Here is a 21,615-nt window from a genome sequence, read left to right on the forward strand (position 1 = left end):
CACACCATAAGTGATGAAGCTTGTAGTTTGGCAGGGTTTATTACCAGGGTTCTAGGCTATACTATGCTGTGCTGTTTAAACTTTCATGTGCATATGACATAGCTGAGGATCTTATTAAACGCACATTCTGACTCAGTAGGTCTGGAATAAGACTGAGAGTCTGCATTTCTAACAAGCTCCTCAGTGATGATGAGGCAGCTGGTCCACAGACCACACTTTGAGTAGCAAGGCTCTCTATGCTGCTGCAACGGCATGGGTCCCGCTCTTTCAGCACAATGGCATTTCGTTGAGTTGGAGTCAGGGGCCCTCAGTTGATTACTTGACCCTGATACATTTGAGACAACATAGAGACAAGGAAGATATCAGTGCAGAAGCAATAGAGGTTGTGGAATGCATACATTTCCATGTATTTTTACAGTAAAAATGCATTAAAAAATCTTTCACAAAAGAAACTTAAAAAATACAATTAGGGTGTTGAGTCCTCCCCCCCCACCAACATTCTTTCAGGCATCAACTGTGTAACGGAGGGAGATAAAAGCCTAAATCGTCTGATTTCATCATACAAAATACTCATCCATCATCTCTCATCAAGACATTTACATTAAGTAGGGGAACGGGATTAAGGAAAGTAGGTTCACAAGAATCAGTTTCCAATTTAAGGTTACAGTAGTTCAACAAAAACTCTATCTTTCTGCTTAATGCATAGTCCCTATACAGTACAATATTTCCAAACAAATATGATGTGTGGAATTCAGTTGAAACTGCCACACCAAAAAGTCCACAGATTGAGACAAGCCCAGGTGGGTAGCACATAGATTTAAAAATGTCAAATATCATCTTACAACAAGAAGGACATCGAGGTGTTAACTTCAGGATATACTCCCCAAATCCACCTTGATTTCATTTATTTAAAACTCTGGACCACAATTGAGAGTATAAGTCATTTAACATCACAGATTTTGTTAGAACTAGTGAGAAGAATCCCAGCAGTAGAGTCTTGGGAATAAAATCTCCAAGTCTACTCTCAGGAATTTGATGGAAAAGAACATCATTATTCAGTTGTACTCTTCCTCAGCCTTACTACAGCTCAATGTATGCTTTGTATGGAAAACTTCAATAATAAAAATAGCATTCACAGACTTTTCCCTCCTTTTTAGCTATAGAATGTGTATTGTGTCTGTTCCAGGAAAGGAACTTCTTTTATAAATGTCCACACAACTATAGCTACTCATTCTAACGTTACGTATAAACCCATAAGTCAAATAAAGCTATGAACAATGTAGTATTTATATATGCATAGTGTTTTATGAAAAGATTGGCCCACATACTGCTTTTCATCAATACAGAAAGAGCATTAAGTCCATAGCACACTGCAAGAAATAAATGAGTGAAAAACAGAGAATGCAAACAAGTGCTTAATAATTCACAAGCAGGCTCACCATGGAGGAAATGATGATAATTCAAACCAACTAAAGCTTTAGAGAATTACTTATATAGTCTCCCATTTTAAAACAACTTTACATACCTGATTTAGTTTACATTAAAATATATCCCCATGAATCAATTTGTTCTATATTCAGAAATATAAACACATATCACATTCCTCACAGCTAAATTTTTGTCAAAAATTCTCTTTTATACAAGAAAAAAAGGCAACAGTTGTTTTTTTGTTTTTTTTGTTTTTTTTTTTCCAACAGGCTCTCTTAATTACAGTTTTTAGCTCTGTACACGCAATGATTGGCTGGTTTTTTTTTTTTTTTCTTTTTCCTTATTTTTCTTACAGTACCATGGGAACAACAGTGATTGACTTGCAAAGTTTTCTGTCTGTATGGAAAATGCAAAAGTACTACAGAAATACACAACGCACTATAAGCAGGTTTGCTGTAGTGGTCCAACAGGTACAAGCAAACATTTTGGCTCAGCTAGGCAGTAATCCTCTTAAACCACATCCCGGGGCTATGGCCGACCCAACCACAACTCCTGTGGTATCAAAAAGAATGGGTCTGTTCAAAAAGAAAAATCGTTATGTTTTGTGCTGCTGTCCAAAGACTCAAAGGACAGAGTCATGAGGCAGAAGTTTCCCAATCAGATCTAGAACCACTGGGAGCACTTCCTTTCTTTCCCTTCCACCAACCTAGAGACTTGGACTATGGTTTTAAGTTGAAATTGGCATTTATAAGAATGAATACGCACAGCCCTCAATTCTTTAAATATCAACAGAGAGGTTCCTTCCACCAAGGCTCATTCCCTCCTCCCCAATTTGGCAAAGGGCAACCATGGGCTTATACTAAAAAGGGGGGCCATGCTTTCCAAATTGGAGATCTTATCCTCATACCAGGCATGCTGTCCCCATTCCATCTACTATTCAGCCTCCAATCAGACAACACGGAAGATGCTTGGTGTCTGTTCCTTGTAGTAAATGAGCAAAGCTGTGATGGCATTGCCTTAAATGAGATTTTATTAGATACTGGAGATGATCATGAACCTGACTGTCTGTGCTTGGGCTGTCTTAGGTAAAGGTAGCCGACATTTTTGTCTCTGTGCCTTCCTGGGCCAGGGAGAGTACAAACTGTTTTCTGAACCAACTATAACTCACAATATAAAACTTTTTTGTGCTGTGCAGTTTAGCTATAAATATCCTTCATTTGCAATAGTAGTCTTGTCATACAGTTTGCTTAATTTTAGGATCATCGGCAAACTTAATCCATCCCAAAGGGTCCTCAGCTTTTACAAATAAAACTTTGCCTTTTGCTCTCTGCTTTTAAGAAAAACTCCTGACTACAGTATAGCACTACATCACTACATAACACTCTATATCAAATTAATTAATCAATAAATTCCCTTACTTAGAGAAAATGATCAACAGCCCCATTTAACCAGGAGAGAAAAAGATTGCCCAAAAACGGGAACAATTCTTGACAATTCTACAGGTTACGTAGAAACAAAATTCATATCCCTTTGGGCCAGCATTTCGCAAATAATTTCCAAAAAAGTATGCATTTAAAAATACTTTCTTTAATATGATACATCAGGCACAATACTTTTCATATATTTTTTTCTTATAAGATTTCAAATGCATAAAATGTTTGTTGTTATTTATAGGATCATCAGGTGTCAGATGCTTCATTAGGTAAGAAACTAAATAATTTCAGGTTTGTGACCTTCCTCTTAGAACCTTTGACACGGTAAAGGTTGGAATGTGACTCAGCGTCTCAGATACTGAGGTCGGTGCTACATTCTTTGTAAGGTCGCCTTCTCTGCTCCGGGGGATGTCTGGAACTTCTGCCAGCATCCTGTTTCAGATTCACCTCTTCCCTTTCTCGGTGGCTGGCTCTGTCCTCTCTGTTCCTTTTGTCCAGGGACCGCTCTCTCCTGCGCTCGGGGGAGCGCGCGCGCCTCCGGTCGGTGGACTTGGCCCTGCGCTCGGGCGACCTCCTCTGCTCCAGGAGCCTCTCCAGAGACCGTCTCCGCCGGCCGGGGGAGCCGTCTCTCCTGCGGGTGGGTGACCGCTCTCGCCTCCGCTCGGGAGAGACGTCTCGTCTCCTGTCGTGCTTCTCCCTCCTCTCCAAAGTGTTGTCGGCGCTGCGGGTGCCCTCCCTCCGCTTCTCCGGGGACCGCCTCTTGGGGCCGTTGGCGGCCACCGCGCGCTCGGCCTGCGCGTCCCTCGGTCCCTCCGGCGCCCGGTCCTTGGGTCGGCATGCCCCGCTGTCGGGTTTCCTCGAAGTCCCATTCCAGGTGTGGTGTTCATTGGGTTGTCTGCTATACTCCCTGCTGCCTTTCGGATCCCTCGCGTGTGCCCGCTTTTCCCCATGTGGTGATGATTTGTGAAGATCGGGTAGGTAACTGGACTCCAATGACGGATGCTGCCGGCGGTCGGGCCCGGCCCTCACTTCCGGAACACCTTGTGGACCGGTGGCGGGGCCGTGGCGGTCGCTGCTGGGGTCTGCCAGGAAAATAAAGGAGAGCGACAGTTGGGTAGGAAGGCCCCTCGGCTCCTGTCCCCGCTCCCACCCACACTCGAGACCTCATTAGTCACAACAAGCAAACAACTGTTAAAGCAGTCAGACTCAAAGCCAACCGAATCTTGTTAATTTTAGGACAACTGCATGTAGTTAGGGTTGAAAACTAGTACTTGTGGCTTTCAGCGTCGAGCTGGCTGACTGTTCTCCATACTCGAGGCATAGAACAGACAAAAATCAGTCATGATTTGAGTCTTTTAAAGGCACACTCCAAATAGCCTGTCTAGAGGCATCAACGTTTCCTCTCTGCAGCTATCCCTTGTTCTTCCTTTCCCACCTCCCAGCCCTTCTCCCCCGCGTCCACCCCTCTCCCAACCCCCCCAAAAATATTGTTTGCTTTAAAGAACACTTGCTTTATCTAAAAATATTTTAGGGTACTGATCTGGAGGGGCACCTGGGAAGCTTTCTGGAGGAGGGTGGGAATCATCTATAGCTTATCTGGGTGGAGATTAAATGGGCACATATAGAAGTAAAAAAATCTACTGCACTGTATCCTCAGGATTTATGCATTTTACCTTAGGCAAAAGTATACTTCTATTTAAAAAAAAAACAATCCAGGGTAGCAGGCAAATGGGATAGTTTGCAAGGGCCCATTAAACTGTTCTATTTGTATTATTCAACTACTTTCTCTACTTTTGCATACATTAAAAAATAAGGAACTGTTTTTAAAAAATAAATAAGGAACTGTTTTTAAAATGTGTTTTCTGGTAGATAAAAGGGAGGGGAAGAGAGGCTGTTAGGTACACATTTGAGATTGGATGGGAGTCAGATAAAGTTTTCAGTTTAGAGGCACTTTTTCTTTATGATATGGGATGTAGTCATAGTGACATGTAAGAGCTTGGAGTCACTGGGATGCTTCCTATAACATCAAGGTTTCCACAGGTTTAAAAGCAGGGCAGCCCCTAATGGCCTCTATTTATCATTATTCATTATTTGAAATGACAGTGCAAATGTTTTAGGCAGTGTCCTGAATTGAGAAGAGCTCTTTTCAAGGCTGGGATGCTTTATGGCAACTAAACCCAAGAAGTTATCCACATGACACTATTCCCAGCAAAGCGCCTGAAACAAGGTGCAGCAGTGTGGAGGGCAGACTCATGTGATACTCAGAGACTAAGGGCTCACTGGGGCTCTTGAAGGATCTTTCATGAGGCAGCAAGGTCAGTATTTAGCAATTAATCTGTTTCGTGAAGAACTTCCCAAACCCTAGAGTGGGTTTTTAACAAAAGCAAGAGAAAAGCCAAAAGCAGGGGTCAGCCAACCTTTTCTAAAGGGCAACAGTAAATAATTTGGGTGTTCTGGGCCATACCATCTCTATTACAGCTATTCAACTCTGCCACTGTGGCATAAAAGCAGGCAACACAAGAAGAATGGGTATGGGTATGTGCCATTAAAACTTCACTTGCAAAAACAGGCTATGGACAGGATTGGGTCCATGGACTGTAGTTTGCAAAGAGATACCTGACCAAGCAGGAAATCTCATCTTCCCATCTAGCAAAGCCCTGTGATGCAGGGCTCCATGATATAAAGTTCATTCTTTCTAAATGATGAGTTGGCTACAAGAATGAACAAAAACCAGGTTTTTTAACAGAGGTGATCTGAAGATTTGAATACAGGAAGGTACTTGGATCACCATTGGATTCTTATGCCTACTTTTAAGACAAGAGGGGGCAACACTTCAACAGGGTCAGCAGTGTACTTACAATTCAAAGAACGCAGGGTGCTCAGAATGAATTGCCAAACATATCAAAACAGAGCTAAGCGGAAGCAATGAGGAAATTAGGCCACAGCACAGAAACACCTAGTATTGATTGAGCTACAAACCGTAGTTTGATTATGGCCCATAAGGTAGAAGCAAGCCTCCCCGAGCTTTTCATTTCTCATACATGCAGCGATATTAGGAGGTATCATCGCTGTGGAAGGGAGGGCCCAGCACCAAGAACAGTCAGAGAGAAAGAGAAAGAGAGAAAGAGAAAAAGTTGAACATTTAGATTCCCTATAACACAGAGGAAAAGAAAAAAAATCTGCATTTGTTAACATAGGGCAAAGAGAGTTTATTTGTCCAGTCAGACAGTCTAAGGCAACACTCAAATAAGGCTGCAGAGACCGCAATTGGAACAGTGACATTTTTAGACAGCCATCAGGTGACTCGAGAACCCAGACAATGAATGCATCCTTTTTTTTTTCTTTGTTTTGTTTTTTTTGTTTTTGTTTTTTTTCAAACAACTGGAACAATGACAGGCTGGCATAGGAGAGCATTAACAATAAACAACAAAAGAACAAAATCCCTTCCCTCCCCCGCCAAAGACCGCGGCAGTTAAATTAAGTACAAAAAACTCATTACAAAAATAGCCTCACAGAGAAGCAGGTTCCAATCAAGTCAGAAAAATATTGGAACTTAACATATTATAACCCATTTGTGACTCTAATCAATGGAACTAGAGAGATTTAGTCCAAATGACGCATGGAGACATTACAGTAGCACAACCCTGGCAGGTTTAACCCTTGGAAAACCGTGTATTTAAATGATCTTTATTTTTAGCCCAAAGAACATTTGTTAGTGTTGGATTTTCATCCTCAGTGCAACAGACATAGGTTTTGAGAAGGTACACAGGTTACTGACGATGACTCTCAAATGAAATATCACATCCAACAGAAGCATAGGGAAGACAGAAAAGGGAGACAATGTTACACAGTTTCAGTGGTATCAATACACCTAATGGTCAGAAGTTTAGTACAGTGCACAGCCATGGCATCTAAATGTTGTCGAAATGCTTCCCCTGTGGTTGACCATGTTTATAGGGGCCTCATCTGATACCCACCCTCCCCCTATACCTTGGACCCCTCATATTTTTCACCTGTACAAATGTCCAACACCTGGGAAGGCTGCCCCTCCAAGGAGCTATCCTTCTCCTTGAGCTGCATCTGATTTAAACATCTAATCAAGTCGAAAATGCAACTGGGAATTGTGCAGAATGACTTTCAGAAAAGAGAGTGATAATAGATAAATCCCTAATAAAGGGGACCAACGTATATGGGGACTATTCAATCACAGTTTCTATAGAAACTTTTGTAGACCTTTGGTTGGGAAAAAAAGCCCTACATCTAGGGCATAGCTTTTTTTTTTTTTTTTTTTTTTTTTTTTTAATTTTAAACACAAATCTCAAATAAATAGGACATAATTATTATCATATACAATATTTTGCCATCAGAACACTAAGCTATGTAAAGATCATTGCTGTCTACTCAAATCAAGTCTAAAGATATGACAAAGGAACTCTATGTATAACCTGGCTTTCCTCAAGGAAAGGTATAGTCACATGTTTCCCTCATGATGAGCACTGGGAATCTATTTCACCCTTTATCATTTAAAAACATTATGGCTAATATATTAACAGTTTTTGTTTGTTTGTTTGTTGGTAGTGGGCTCAGATGATCTGATTTGGAGTAACCAGCTGGGGGGATGGAGAAGTGTTTTATACAGAGCATAACAGAGGTGAGCAAAGCCCCCAAATCTCTCAAAATTTCATGCCTCTTAGATAAAGACACCAAGTAACCAAAAAGGAAAAAATAATTGTGCCTCAACATATCACTCAGGAAACCTGCTTTCCTGCTTCTTAAAAGGAGTATATAGTCATTTTGTGCTAACAACTGGATCTGAGGAACAGTTTGGCACAGTTCAAACAAACATTCCTTCGCTCTTGGTCGGACTAGACAAAATGTTCTCTCTGATTATCAGAAAGGGGGCTATAAAGATCTTGTCTTAGGCCATGCCCCAGTCCACGTAAGCAAGCAAAAGGATGAAATGTGTAGAGATTTCAGAACAAGCGAGGCAAATAATCACATGGTGCGAGAGGCTGGTAAGACACTGGTGAATAGGGGAAACAAAAAAGACTTTCCTGCTGCCGTTCTGGAGACAAATTCATGGAGTCATGCCAGGGAAGGAAGGAATGTTTTCATAGTTTGACCCACCATATTCTGGTACTGAGCCGTCTCCCCGCTTCAGAAACAGACGAACTCTGCGGCCACCATTCTTAATCAGTTCTATAGCTCGAGAATGCTTCATGTTTTTGGTGGTCTCACCATTGATCTCTAAAATTTCATCACCAATCTGCCGGAGCAAAAGAAAACTAAGTGAGATTTAAAATTCATGTACGGATTTGCTGAATGTTTATTAAGCATGTGGCAGAACATCTATTGCTTTGGATGTGGCAGTGACAAAAACTAACAGAAATCTCTGCCTTCATGGAGATTACATTCTAAAAAAGGAAAGACAAGAAAATTAGAAAACTACATGTATGCTGAATTATGTGATAAAGGAAAAAGAAACAGTAAGGGCATGTTTTGGGGTAGACAGCTTTTAGGAAGGCTCCCATGATCTCTGCCTCCTTGCATTCACAACCTGTGCAATCTCCCCCAACCTTTGAATGTGAGCTGGACCAAGTGACTTGCTTCTAACAAACAGAATATGGCAAACATGATATCAGTTTATCATGATACTAAAACTATTTTGTCGTATTTTATCGACATATTGTTTTTGTCGTATTTTATTTATTTGTCGTATTTTATTTAATAGTTTAATGATAACTATTTTATCATAAAACTATTTTGTCATCTGTCTTACTTGCCCCCTTTCCTTCTCTCACTTGTTTGCTCTGATGCATGTTATGAGCTGTGCTCTGGAGTCCCAGATAATGACATGAGGAACCTCCCTATAAGGCACTGAATCCTGGTAACAGCCATGTGAGTGGGCTTACAAACCAACGCTTCCCCAGGTGAGACTTCAGACAAGACCATAATCCTGACTGTTACATTAAATGCAACATCCATTTTTTTGTCAGTCACTATTCTAGGCACTGGAAATAAAAGAACAAATAAGACAGGGCAGATCCCCACTCAAATAGAGTTTATATTCTAAACAGAAGCTTCAAGTCTATAGCCTTTAATTTGAATCCTATCATTTGGTAACTGATTTGCTCACAGTACTTTAACTTCCTAGAGTCTGCTTTCTTACTTGCAGAAGAGGCTGATAACACCACCCACGCCCACCAAGCTGCTGGGATCAAATCAGGTAATATATATGAGCCTATCATGTAAAACTATACACCATTATATAAAATAGCATGATAATAATATTTCATTTGATGAGAAACTTTGTAAAGTGACTAAAAGATAAGGGAAAATAAATTCCTTATGTCTGAAATTCAAACAAAAGAAATGTGTACCGCCATGTGTCTTCTCTTGTATATGCACATACAAAAGAAAAGGATATGAGAGAAACTGGCATGCCGTTTGACCCTGGACACTGCATTTTTACTACATACCATTTTTCACTGTTTAATTTTCTTAAAACACATTCATGCTCTACATTCTCAATTTTACAAAAATGTTAAAAAAATTCACTCTGAAGAAACTTAAACGTCAAGCTGGCGGCTTAAGTGCAAGTGTTATGATCCTCACCCTTAATCAGTTTTTCCCTTTTTCTGCTCAGGCCCAACTGCATTCATTTTTTTCCTTTACTGGCCTGACTGTCTTGATTTCTTTTAATATGTTGTAAATGGCTCTCCACGGGTAAGTCCCAATCTATGTGACCTATCTATGAGTAGATGATTTATGTTTTCTTAATCATCTAATCTGCCCAGGAGAACAGCACATTCATGTACAGTAACAAATATTTGTGAAACAGAGTGGACTTTTGGCATTTACGTATTTAAAATTTGTAGTTTTAAGTACTACAGAGCAACTCTGAATATTCATGCTGTAGACACCTGGCTTTTTGCTAAGGCAGAGAGTAGACTTGCTCTCTCTGAGCCAAGGTAAGACCACTGGTAACCAACTAGAGGATAAGTAGACCTCACTGCCCAGAATCTATAGGGCCACATGGTTTTCCTGTTTTCTAAGCATCCCAGGGTACCCCAGAATTCCTGCCACAGTGATGTGCCTACTCCATGAGATTAACCGCAAGAACTATAGAACTGGGCTCTGGAGAGTATCTACTTTAATATGTTTATAAGTAATTTAAATCCCTTGTTCAGCCCCAAAGAGTTGAAACTGTTCACCTAACTTTAGCCGTTATAATTAATCACGCTTTAGGGAGAAATATTTGGTAGGATAGCAGTCATGCATTTAGAGAATCATGAAAGCTGTAGAAAATGTAATTCTTATGAACATGAACATTCTAACCATATACGACAAGAAGTCACTGCAGATGGTTTATTTGCACCTACCCCAGACTCCTCTCCCCACTCACCCTCATCTTTCCACACCTCTCTGCAGGACCATCCTCTGCTAAGCGCAGAACGTAGAGGTCCATGTTATACTCTCGGCCCCCTCGAAGGCTAAAGCCAAATCCCTTGGCTCCTCTTTCCAGTTCCACAGTATAAAAGTCTTGCTCCTATTTAAAGAAATTAAATGCAATCATTCTAGGAGAACCCATGTCCATACGGCTTTTTCCCAACATTCTCTATTATGCTGATTTGGCAAAAAGCCACAATCTCTATCCCCCTCTTGGCGACTCTTGTTTATTAATCATCTTGATTCTTCATTAATCTCAGAAGTCAGAGATACAAAATTTGAAAATATTTATGAACATATCCATATGCATGTGTGTATTTAATATAACGTGTGGGTTAAAATTTAATCAGTGAGGCTGCAATTTGCATTTGGGGCAGGGCAATTCCTTATTACATGACACCAGCTACCTGACTGCTGGATGCCCAGCCTCCTGGACTTGTGTCCAATAATGCTGGCTGGGCCCATCATGAGGATACCAACAGAACCTCTCCACATCTTGGCCAAGGAAAATCACTAAGGGACAACTGAAAGCCCCCAGTCAACCAGTAAAGAAGGAACCCAGCTGGACACTTGTATTACCAGCTACTCAGAAGGCTGAGACAGGAGGACTGCTTGAATCCAGGAGTTTCAGTGTGGCCTGCATAGCATAGCGAGACCCCTATCTCTCAATAAAAAAAGAGAATCTGTTTAATTTTGCATCATCCAAAGTTCCTCAACTTTGTTTCACCTGCTATTATTTTCACAGTCTCCCTCACCATGCCGAGGACAGGTATTTTGCTCTGTGGATCTCACCCTAAATTCCCAAGCCAGAGAAACACCTTATCAAAAAGACGTTTTCCTGGCAGAAGCATGTCTATGAATACTATGAGTAGATATTGGCTGCTTTGCTTTCTCTAACTGCTGATCCTTGTGAAAATTACTGCTTTTCATTTTGTGTTTTTTTTCCCCCTAGAAAAGGTTATCTAGGAATATTTTAAGGTAGTAAAATAAAATGCTGTTTCCTAGACAATCAACTGTAAGTCCATATTTGGTGTGTTACCTCACAAAAGGATATTTCTTTTAAATTAAAAGGATATTTCTTTTAAAAATTGCTTCAAAAAATATCCCATAAAAATAGCTTCAGAAAGTTGGAAGGAAATGTGCAAAGTATAAAGAAAAAAGGGAAATGGTGCTCACCTGTGTTGCCTGGGGAGCTTTGAACTCAAACTGAGATTCCTGCTTTGGTTTGGTGGTATTCCTGCCAAAGTGAGAGAAACAAATATAAGAGCAACCCATTAGGAAACTGAGAGAATCAAGGACAGAAACTATCACGCTGAGAGTTACTTTTTTCCCCTTTAACAAAGGAAACCAAAGCCATGTCTGACCTTGTCTCCTGGGTCCCCTGCTGAGAAGGGGTGTGTGTGGTGGTGATGGTGGCGATCTTCTCTGCATTGGTCAGCAAGGTGGCATTCGAGGACTCTGCAAAGAGGGACAGAACATAAAGAAATGAAGGCCTCAGAGAAGACATCCTCCAGCCAGGAGGGGTACAGAAGCCCTGTATCTGAATAATAACTCTAACTTCTCTGTCCCCATTTCAAACAGTCTGACTTGAATTTCTAGACAATTAGGAGTTTAATAAACCATTTTAAGATCATCTCTGATGTGGATCATGTGTGCCCCCAAGATCCTCCTCTCAAACAGACACCTCCACAAATAAAACAGGATTTGCCAAAGAAGACACTGCTCTAAAATTGTAGCCCAGGTAGGTGTTTCTCACTCCTCCCCTGCCACTGAAAAACGGCAGTCCCATCAAAGTGCTGCACCAAAGCAGATTATCTCCCAGAATTTTAAAGGCTGATAATAAATGTCTCTGCTAACTTTCCCTGCAATTTATCAGCAATATTTAGTGAGTCTGCTTGATTTCCTGAAGTGAATATTAAAATCAGAAGTGCACTAACATCTTGTTAAACACACACACACATAATATCCACTTTCTTTCCTGTTGCTTTTACTAAAGTACAAGTGAAAATATGGAACTCTTGACAGATCTTGTTTAGTGTCACGAAAAGTCAATTTTAAAATTTGCATTAGTCAGAGCCAGAGTTTGTAAATATAAGTTATATAAATCATGAAGCCACCTTCATGAAATGAGTATTATTAAATTCCTATATAAATTGGCCTTCTTCTCCACTAATCACATTCATAAGCAACTTCATTAATCTCTAGAAGTTCGGAGATTTAGAATCCAAAAACACTCTTAAGTGCAACTACAGACTGCACACCAACATGCATGTATTAAAATGTAACCATTCCTCTAGTAATAGCTAATAAAATTATTCAGTAATAATTTCTTCATGAAGATCAAGGCAAGCAGCAACCAACTATGAGCAGGTTGTACTTTTAATATTTAATTTTAGGTTGACTGGAACTTGGCATACATTTTCTAATAAAGAAAATGCTAAATGTGGTGTTAAGTTCCACTGTAAGATTCACCTGTGCATGCCCATTTAATTCAGTGCATCACTAAGTCTAGAAGTTTCCAGGAGACCTATGGCTTCCAGTAGGCACTTTCATGTTTGCTGAATACATGTGATTTACTTCCCATCAGATTTAATAAGGTGTCTACAGGAAAATATGTTAACTATTCCAAACTGAGATACCTGGAATACATCTCTTTCCACTGGAGTCCTGGAACAGAAGACAGCCCACAAATCCCAACTACCCGTGGTCTACCTTCCATTTCTATTCCCCAAGGATATTACTCAGCTTTGGTCTGCCTTCCCATTATTTTATTTTCACTACACCAAGTAGCTAAAAGCATGGGCTTGAGATTCAGACCTGGGATGAAATCATCTTTTTTTTCCCTACTGATTAGCTGTATGCCTTATTTCTCTCATCTGTCAAAAGGGGTGATGACAATAACTCCCTTCTCATGGATAAAAATATGTGCAATATTTAAGCTCTGTGCCTGACATACAGGAAGCATTCAATACACATTTATTACAGCTACTATTTTATTACTATGAGACCTTGTGTAAGTTATTTAAACTCTCTGCAAAATGAGAAAGGTGAAATATGATTTCAACAGTTAATATATTGCAGTCATAAAAGCCCATTATTCTTATAGCTAAGGCATAAGAATAAGAAAATAACTAAATTAAATGAATTGTTATGTGAATACCATTCATGTTTTGGGACAATGTTTCCCACAATCTGTTTTACCAAACGTTTTCTATGGACTCCTCTGAGCCTTTACTACACCAATATGCCTGTGACTGTCCAAGCTAGGCAGGTGGTATTTCTCAGGCTTATTGGGAGACAGTTTAGCACAATGGTGACTCAGTCAAATTCTGAAGTCAGGCTGTATTATCTGGCTTTGCAGTCTAGGCTCTGCAATTTTCTGGATGAGACTTAAGCAAAGGTACTTAAATTCTCAGTGCCTCCATTTCCTTGTCTGCACATGGGGAATAACATAATTGTCTAAGGAAACTGGAGCACAGATGATCTAAGAAGATTGTTTGGAATACTGCCTGGTACACAAAAACTGCTCGGAAGTGATTAGCATATTTTTGGTACCATGTATTTCTTATTGTCATCATAATATTAAAAGCATATTGTTCATATATTTTAATGACTGCTATTATAACAAAATTATTTTCAGAGCTTTTGGGGGAATACTAGCTCCTTCATAAAACTCCCATTTGAGGGAAGTTAACCAGCAGAACCAAGGTGATGAATCAGTGACATTTCATAAAGTGTGCTCATTGTGTCACTAAATAGGACAAACAAGCTATATATCCCATCGCTGTGACTCTCCAGAACTTTCATAAACACATGTATTGGTCTTTTAGCAAACTTCATATTGCTCATTGCAATTAATTTTATAGAGACTCTCAGAAATCACTGGGTTGTTCAGGCCATGGGGAAATCATAATCAGGATACTAAAAAGAATGTTTCTTGGTAATCAAAGTGATTAGAATTACTGAATTGCACAGAGGTTCCTCGTTAGAGTTTCTTGTGTGTTGTTGGTAGCCAGAGCTTTCTAAGCAGATCAGATTCCATTTGCAAACTATTTTTGTCTTTCTGCTGCTTTCAAGATTTGATGAGATAACAATTCAATACACAGAATTCCTTTATTATTTTTATTCCTAGCTTTTATTTGCGATTTTTTTCCTTCATTTGTATTTCTGTGAAACTCTTTTTGGGTTGAAGCTTAATTTTAAGCATGTTAAAATTAACCTTTAACATGCAAATGTTGATTTGAGTTTGCTGCATTTTCCTTCTTTTGCTGTTTTTCTTAATCTACGAAACACCACCATTTAATGATCATTTACAACGTGCCAAGCACTGTGCTAAGTCTATTAACACATATATTCCTTCATTGGATTCTTACCACTCAATAAAGTAAGTGCAATTATGGCCCCAGTTTACAAATGAAGACACTGGGGTGTAGAAAACGTAGCTAATATGCCTGAGGTCACTCCAGCAGCAGGTGATACTGGGAATTAAACCCAGGACCTGCCTGACAGTAAACTTTTAGCCTTCTATTTACATGGGAATTATGTGTTGGTATCAAGAAAATCATATCCAATTGGTACATTCCTTTCAAATAAGAAATAATTCTATTTTACAGCATAAATACCAACAACTTCACCAAGTAGTATCATAGATGAATTAAAATATGAAATACTGAGTGCTTCGATGGCTAGATTTCATGAGCCATCTTCATAGCTGCACCAAAATAATTTTTGTGTGTACCCTAGATTTCCAGGATGTTTTTATACTATCAACAAAGTTATACTTGTTTTAATGAACTTTTAAGTCTTCATTTGGAATTATAGCAGGATTGTATTTGCTGAAATGCTCTCTAGCTATTTAAAATAGAGATGAGCCCATTATAAAAAAAGTTACAACTTTATCCCAAAGCAAAACTAGTCCCTTACAGTAGAAAAAACATAAAAGAAGGGCCTGAAACAAGAGTATGAGTCTCCCTGCCCTCCAGTAAGGTATCAGAAAGAGCTGTCAATGTATTTGACTTTTAAAACTGCCAGGTGCATGGAGAGATTGGGTACGGAATTCCAGAAAGTATCTGATATCGTTTATTAAACAGTGTTTATAACAACTTTAGCTCTCCCAGAGGAGTAACAATGGGGATACTACACTTTCCATAGCAGTCATATATCAAGAGAGGCAAATCCTAGATCTCATAGCCCTGTCCAGGGACTGTTCCAAATCTCAGCACTTACTCTTCCAACAGGAGCTTCCGTCTTGGGCTTCAATCTATCTATCTGTGACAAGTGATTACAATTCTAACCTGGTTCCCATGTTAACATCCTTAGCCTCCCCTTATGGAATCCACGTCGAAAGCCAAGCAAATCAACAAAGGATACAATTATTCCTGTCGTAAATATTGTTATGACTAAACACATATGTAATAAATATCTAAGAGCGACACAGGAAAATTTGGATCCCATAAATATTTGAAAAGTTTGGGGACACTTTTTACTATTCTAATGCCTTTGCCAAGAAAATAGCAGTATCTATATGCTGCCAAGTTCTACCTCCTATATAAGCAAACACTTTGAATCAGAGTATCTGAAGTGCAAATTTAGGACCATCATCCAAATAATGTATTTTTAAGCTCCTAAAGATTTTCATTATGTTTTCATTCAATCTCATGATTCCATGTTACCTGGCTCAGTGAGCTTCTGTCCCTGTCTGATTAAAGTGTCTCTCCCACTCCATGGGGCATCTCCATAGAATGCAAATGTCGTTTCACTTCTTAGATTTCAAGTTCAGATTCAGTATGTTCAGCTATTCTCTGAGGCCTTCTGTGCTGCCATTGTATATTTATTCATCCCTTACCCATATCTCACAGGAGAGAAGGTTCTGCCCTCCCGAATTGTCCACCCTGTTCCCAAAGAGAATCAAAGCAGAGAAGGTAAGAACTCCCCCAACCTTGGCCTGACCAGAATCTGTGAAAAGAGGCCTGCCAGAACTTCTAGCATACAATAATGCCAAGGGAAGGGGAATCACATTTTGGAGTTTTTGTTGGAAAAGTCAGAGAGAAATGTGGGAAGCAGAGTGAGGGAAACTGGAGACTGAGCATAGTGAAACTGGAGAAAGAATGAGGCGACCAATGACAAGAACAAAGAATTAGGTAGCATGAACTGACACAGAAATGGACTCAGAGTAGACCCACGCACTGCACAAATGACAGAGCATCTTTTCAAAGGCCATCGTAGGGTTTCAAGAACAGTGTTCCAGACCTGATGAATTCTTTTTTTTCCTCTGGAGAGGGCAGTGGTATGATCTTGACTTCCTGCAATCCCAGCCTCCTGGTTTCAAGCAATTCTTGTGACTCAGCCTCTGGAGTAGCTGGGACTACAGGCATGTGCTAGTATGCTTGGCTAATTTTTTTGTATTTTAGTAGAGACAGGGTTTCACCATGTAGCCTGGGCTGGTCTCGAACTCCTGAGCTTAGGCAATCCACCCACCTTGGCTTCAAGTGCTGGGATTACAGATCTGAGCTACCATGCCCGACCCAGGTGATGGATTTCTGAGAGCTTAGAAACCACTCTGAGTGAAGACCTTCAGTCCTTTAAGATACCATGAAACAAATGGTCTTTGGACCACCAAATGAAGTAAATATTAGATAAAAGACTTGAAGGAGACCTGCGGCATCAGCATCTCCATTTTACCTTGGAATCGACTATGTCCAACACACTTCCACAGAAAGGAAGTACATCCAGCATGATTTTCCCTTCACTGAACTATAATGGTCACTGTCTTCTAGGGGTTTGCAGAATCCTCCTGGATCTCCCAGATCTTTTGATAAATCTAGATCCCTCTAATCTGCTTCACCTCTAATTTCCAAGATGTTGTTTCTCAGCCCCATTTAAAAGATGAACATCGCATATTTGCCCTCTGCCAGACTTGATTCCCTTTACCTGGCTTCTGGCACTTACAAAGTAACTAGAGAAGAGGTTTATAATCACAGCAACCAAATTCCTGAAACATCTTGGATGAAATCACATGCTCAGTAGAACATATGCTGCCTTAAAAAATATCAATCCTCAGCTGGGCACAGTGGCTCATGCCTGTAATCCAAGCTCTTTGAGGGGCTGAGGTGGGCAGATCATGAGGTTAGGAGTTCAAGACCAGACTGGCCATGGTGAAACCCGATCTCTACTAAAAAATACAAAAATTAGCTGGGCATGGTGGCTAGTGCCTGTAATCCCAGCTACTTAGGAGGCTGAAGTAGAATTGCTTGAACTGCGACCAGGAAGGCAGAGGTTGCAGTGAGCCAAGATTGCACCAATGCACTCCAGCCCGGGCAACAGAGCAAGACTCCATCTCAAAAACAAAACAAAACAAAACAACAACAACAAAAAAAACAATCCTCACCTATCTTGTACCAGTTTTATGTTTACTTTTTTCTAACCAAGGTAGCACACGATGTCTATGTGAATTGTATATTTCCTGAGTATTTAAATTTTAAAATTGCCTTTATAATGCCAACTGTTATTGAATAATCCATCCTGCATGATAATTTTTGGTGTTCAGGCTTTAAAAAAGTTTTTTTCCCAGGGCATTTTGTTTTATTTTGTTTGTTTTGAGAGAGGGTCTCACTCTGTCATCCAGGCTTGGTGCAGTGGCATCATCAGGGCTCACTGAAGCCTCAACCTCAACCTCTTGGGCTCCAGCCATCCTTCTGCCTCAGCACCTCCTGTTCCCTGCCCCAAACAGTTGGACTACAGGTGAATGCCACCTCTCTTAGCTAATTGTTTTGAATTTTTAGTAGAGACAAGGTCTCGCTATGTTGTCCAGGCTGGTCTGGAACTCCTGAGCTCAAGTGATCCTCCCGCCTCAGCCTCCCAAAGTGATGGGATTACAGGTATGTGCGCCCAGCTGTGTATTTTATTAAATTAAGTCAACATCTACAATCTACACTATAGAATAAGTTGCTTCTGAGTAGGTATGTCTTTACTGACTTCAAATTCTTTTTCTAAGCTCTTTGCTCAGGGAGTACTTTCTTTCCTTTTTTGGATGTTCTCATTCTCACGTTAAGATTGACCAATTATAAACCCAGCAAGTCAATCCCTGGGTCCTGTTCTTTTGGGTTAGTCCATTTGAAATCTTTCCATGGCATGTAGATAAATGTGTCTAAATTTATACACAAAGCATAACCCAGATATATCACGGGTTCAGTTTCAGACCATGGCAATAAAAAAGCAAGTATTCCAGTAAAGTGAGTCATGCAAATTGTTTGGTTTCCCAGTGCATATAAAATTTGTGTTTACACTATACTGTGGTCTATTAAGTGTGCGACAGCATTATGTTTAATTACATATCTTAATTTTAAAATACTTTATTTTTAAAAAAATGCTAATAATGATCATCTGAGCCTCCAGTGAGTTGTCATCTTTTATTGCTGATAGAGAGTCTTGCCTTGATATTGATGCCTGCTGACTGATCAGGGCGGTGGCTGCTGAAGGTTGAGTGGCAACCTCTTAAAATAAGACAATAATGAAATCTGCCACATAGTGGGGCTTTTCTTTTAACGAAAGATTTCTCTGCAGTGTGATGCTGTTTGATAGCATTTTAGCCTCAGGAGAAATTTTTTTTTTACATCGGCATCAATCCTCTCAGACTTTGCCACTGCTTTATTAACTAAGCTGATGTAATATTTGAAATCCTTTGTCATTTCAACAATGTTTGCAACATCTTTACCAGTAGATTGTATCTCAAGAAACCATTTTCTTATTCATCCATAAGAAGCAACTCCTCATCTGTTCAAGTTTTATCATGAGATTACAGCAATTCAGTCATATCTTCAGGTCCCACTTCCAATTGTACTTCGCTATTTCCACCATAAGGAACTTCTGCAGCTCCTTCCTCCACTGAAGTCTCAAACCCCTTAAAGTCATCCATGAAGGTTTGAATCAACTCTTCTAAAGTCCTGTTAATATCAACATTTTAACCTCATCTCATGAATCATAAATGTTCTTAATGGAATCTAGAAGGGTAAATCTTTTCCAGAAGAATTTCAATTTACTTTGCCCAAATCCATTAAAGCCATCAGTATCTATGGCAGGTACAGCCTTACAAAATGTATTTCTTAAATGGTAAGACTTAAAAGTCAAAATGACTCCTTGACCCATGAGCTGCAGAATGGATGTTGTATTAGCAGGCATGAGAACAACATTCATCTCCTTGTACATTTCCATTAGAACTCTTGGGTGATCAGGTGTATTGTCAGTGAGCAGTAATATTTTGAAAGAATTTTTTTTTTCCCTAAGTAGTAGGTCTCAACAGTGGGCTTAAAATATTTAATAAACCACAGCACAACAGATGTGCTGTCATTCAGGCTTTGTTGCTCCATCGCTAAAGCACAGGTAGAGTACATTTAGCATCATTCTGGAAGGTTCTAGGATTTTCAGAATAGTCAAAGGAGCACTGGCTTCAACTTAAGATCATCAGCTGCATTAGCCCCTAATGAGAGAGTCAGCCTGTCCTTTGAAGCTTTGAAACTAGCCACTGATATCTCCTCTCTAGCTAGGAAAGTCTTAAATGACATCCTCTTTCAATAGAAGACTGTTTTTCTACACTGAAAATCTGTTGTTGTCCATGATCTTACTAACTAAATTCTCTGGAAAACTTACTGCAGCTTTTACATTTGCACTTGCTGCTTCCCTTCTACTTTTATGTTATAGAGATGGTTTATTTTTTTAGATCTCGTGAACCAACGTCCGCTAGCTTTGAACTATCTTCTCCAGCTTTCTTCCCCTTTCTCAGCCTTTACTGAATTGAGGAGTTAGGAACTTGCTCTGGATTGGACTCTGGCTTAAGGGAATGTTGTGGCTGGTTTGATTTTTCTATCCAGACCTCTCAGACTTTCTCCATATCAGCAATAAAGTTGTTTCGCTTTCTTAAAATTCATGTGTTCTGTGGAGTGGCACTTTTAATTTCCTTTAAGAAATGTTCCTTTGCATTCACAACTTGGATAAATGTTTAGCACGAGGGATCTAGCTTTTGGCCTATCTCAGCTTTTGACATGGCTTCCTCACTATGCTTAATCATTTTGATTTAAAGTGAGAGATGTGTGACTTTTCCTTTCACATGAAGAGAGTTACAGGCCACTGTAAGGTTATTTATTGCCTTAATTTCAATATTGCTCTATCTTAGAAAAGGGAGGCCCAAGGAAAGGAACAGAGATGGGGAACGGCCAGTGGAGCAGTCAAAACACACGCATTTATTAATTGTTGGTCATCTTACGTGGGTATGGTCTGTGGCACCCCCAAACAACTACAATATCAACATCAAAGATCACTGATGACAGGTCATCACAGCAGATGTAATAATAATTAACACTAACAAAGCTTGAAATATTGTGAGAATTACCAAAATGTGACACAGAGGCACAAAGTGATCATCTGCTGTTGAAAAAATGACACCAACAGACTCACTCAAAGCAGGGTGGCCACAAACCTTTAGTTTGTACAAAAGGCAGTATCTGCAAAGCGCAATAAAGTGAAGCGCAATGAAAGGAGGGATGTCTGGACCGCATTTGGCTCTCTCAATCACTTCTCACTGTATTTTCTGGCTTCTTTCATCCTTCCCATTAGGAACCTATGTTATATCATCTTGTGACCACTTTCCTAAATTGTAATAGCTTTCCAGAGTGGTGAATTGGCAGAATGAACTCCAGACCAGATGGCAAATTAGTAACCACGCATTTGAAGGAGCATGAAGAAGACCATCATTCAAGAAGTCAATTTTTTCCTCCGCATTTAGTGTGGGATATTTTTGGTGCAGAGAAAGTTCTCTGTTCTTGCAATCAACAATTTTCAAATATTTACTGTTTGGTTTTGCATTTACCTTTTCTGTAAGGCACCAGCTATACCTCTCAAATCTGTAACTATAAGGTTCACTTTCTAGCAATTAGTATATAAAAATACTCATTTAGTAAATAACTTTCAGATGAAACCTCTAATTTTCTTATTTACAGAGATATGGCATAGAGTTTTTATCATACTATCTTTATAAAACAAATTTTTTCCTTGAGAAACTCACTGATTTTAGAATATACATTTTATAAAATATATAGCAAGACGAAAAGACATTTAAACGTCTTGAGAAAAGTATCACTTTCCTCCCAAGGGCAAAGTCAGCTTAGAATAAAGTGAATATTCAGGACCTAATTCTCTAAAGGATCTATACTTCCTGACATTAGTGTATCAACTTAATTTTTTTTTTTTTTTTTTTTTTTTGAGACGAGTCTCGCTCTGTTGTCCAGGCTGGAGTGCAGTGGTGTGATCTTTG

At 39.6% G+C, this 21,615-nt stretch overlaps 1 protein-coding gene across 22 annotated transcripts in view; it reads right to left on the reverse strand.

The window, feature by feature from the left end:
- Positions 1–379: 379 nt before the first annotated feature.
- MAGI1 (membrane associated guanylate kinase, WW and PDZ domain containing 1) overlaps positions 380–21,615 on the reverse strand; it is a 680,038-nt gene continuing 658,802 nt past the window's right edge. For 12 of the 22 annotated variants that reach the window (XM_039477259.2, XM_074404507.1, XM_074404511.1 and 9 more), the window contains 5 exons: positions 11,675–11,768; positions 11,487–11,547; positions 10,267–10,410; positions 7,989–8,127; positions 380–3,943 (listed from right to left, as the gene is read on the reverse strand). In XM_039477259.2, the coding sequence (XP_039333193.1) occupies positions 3,213–3,943; positions 7,989–8,127; positions 10,267–10,410; positions 11,487–11,547; positions 11,675–11,768 (1,169 nt within the window). In that variant the 3' untranslated portion in view covers positions 380–3,212. Of the gene's footprint in view, positions 3,944–5,840; positions 5,930–6,045; positions 8,128–10,266; positions 10,411–11,486; positions 11,548–11,674; positions 11,769–21,615 lie in introns of those variants that run through there. The other 10 variants (XM_074404515.1, XM_039477268.2, XM_039477266.2 and 7 more) reach the window with 3 other exon arrangements.

The sequence above is a fragment of the Saimiri boliviensis genome, chromosome 8 (genome assembly GCF_048565385.1).
Source record: "Saimiri boliviensis isolate mSaiBol1 chromosome 8, mSaiBol1.pri, whole genome shotgun sequence".
In the NCBI taxonomy this organism is placed as follows: Eukaryota; Metazoa; Chordata; class Mammalia; order Primates; family Cebidae; genus Saimiri; species Saimiri boliviensis.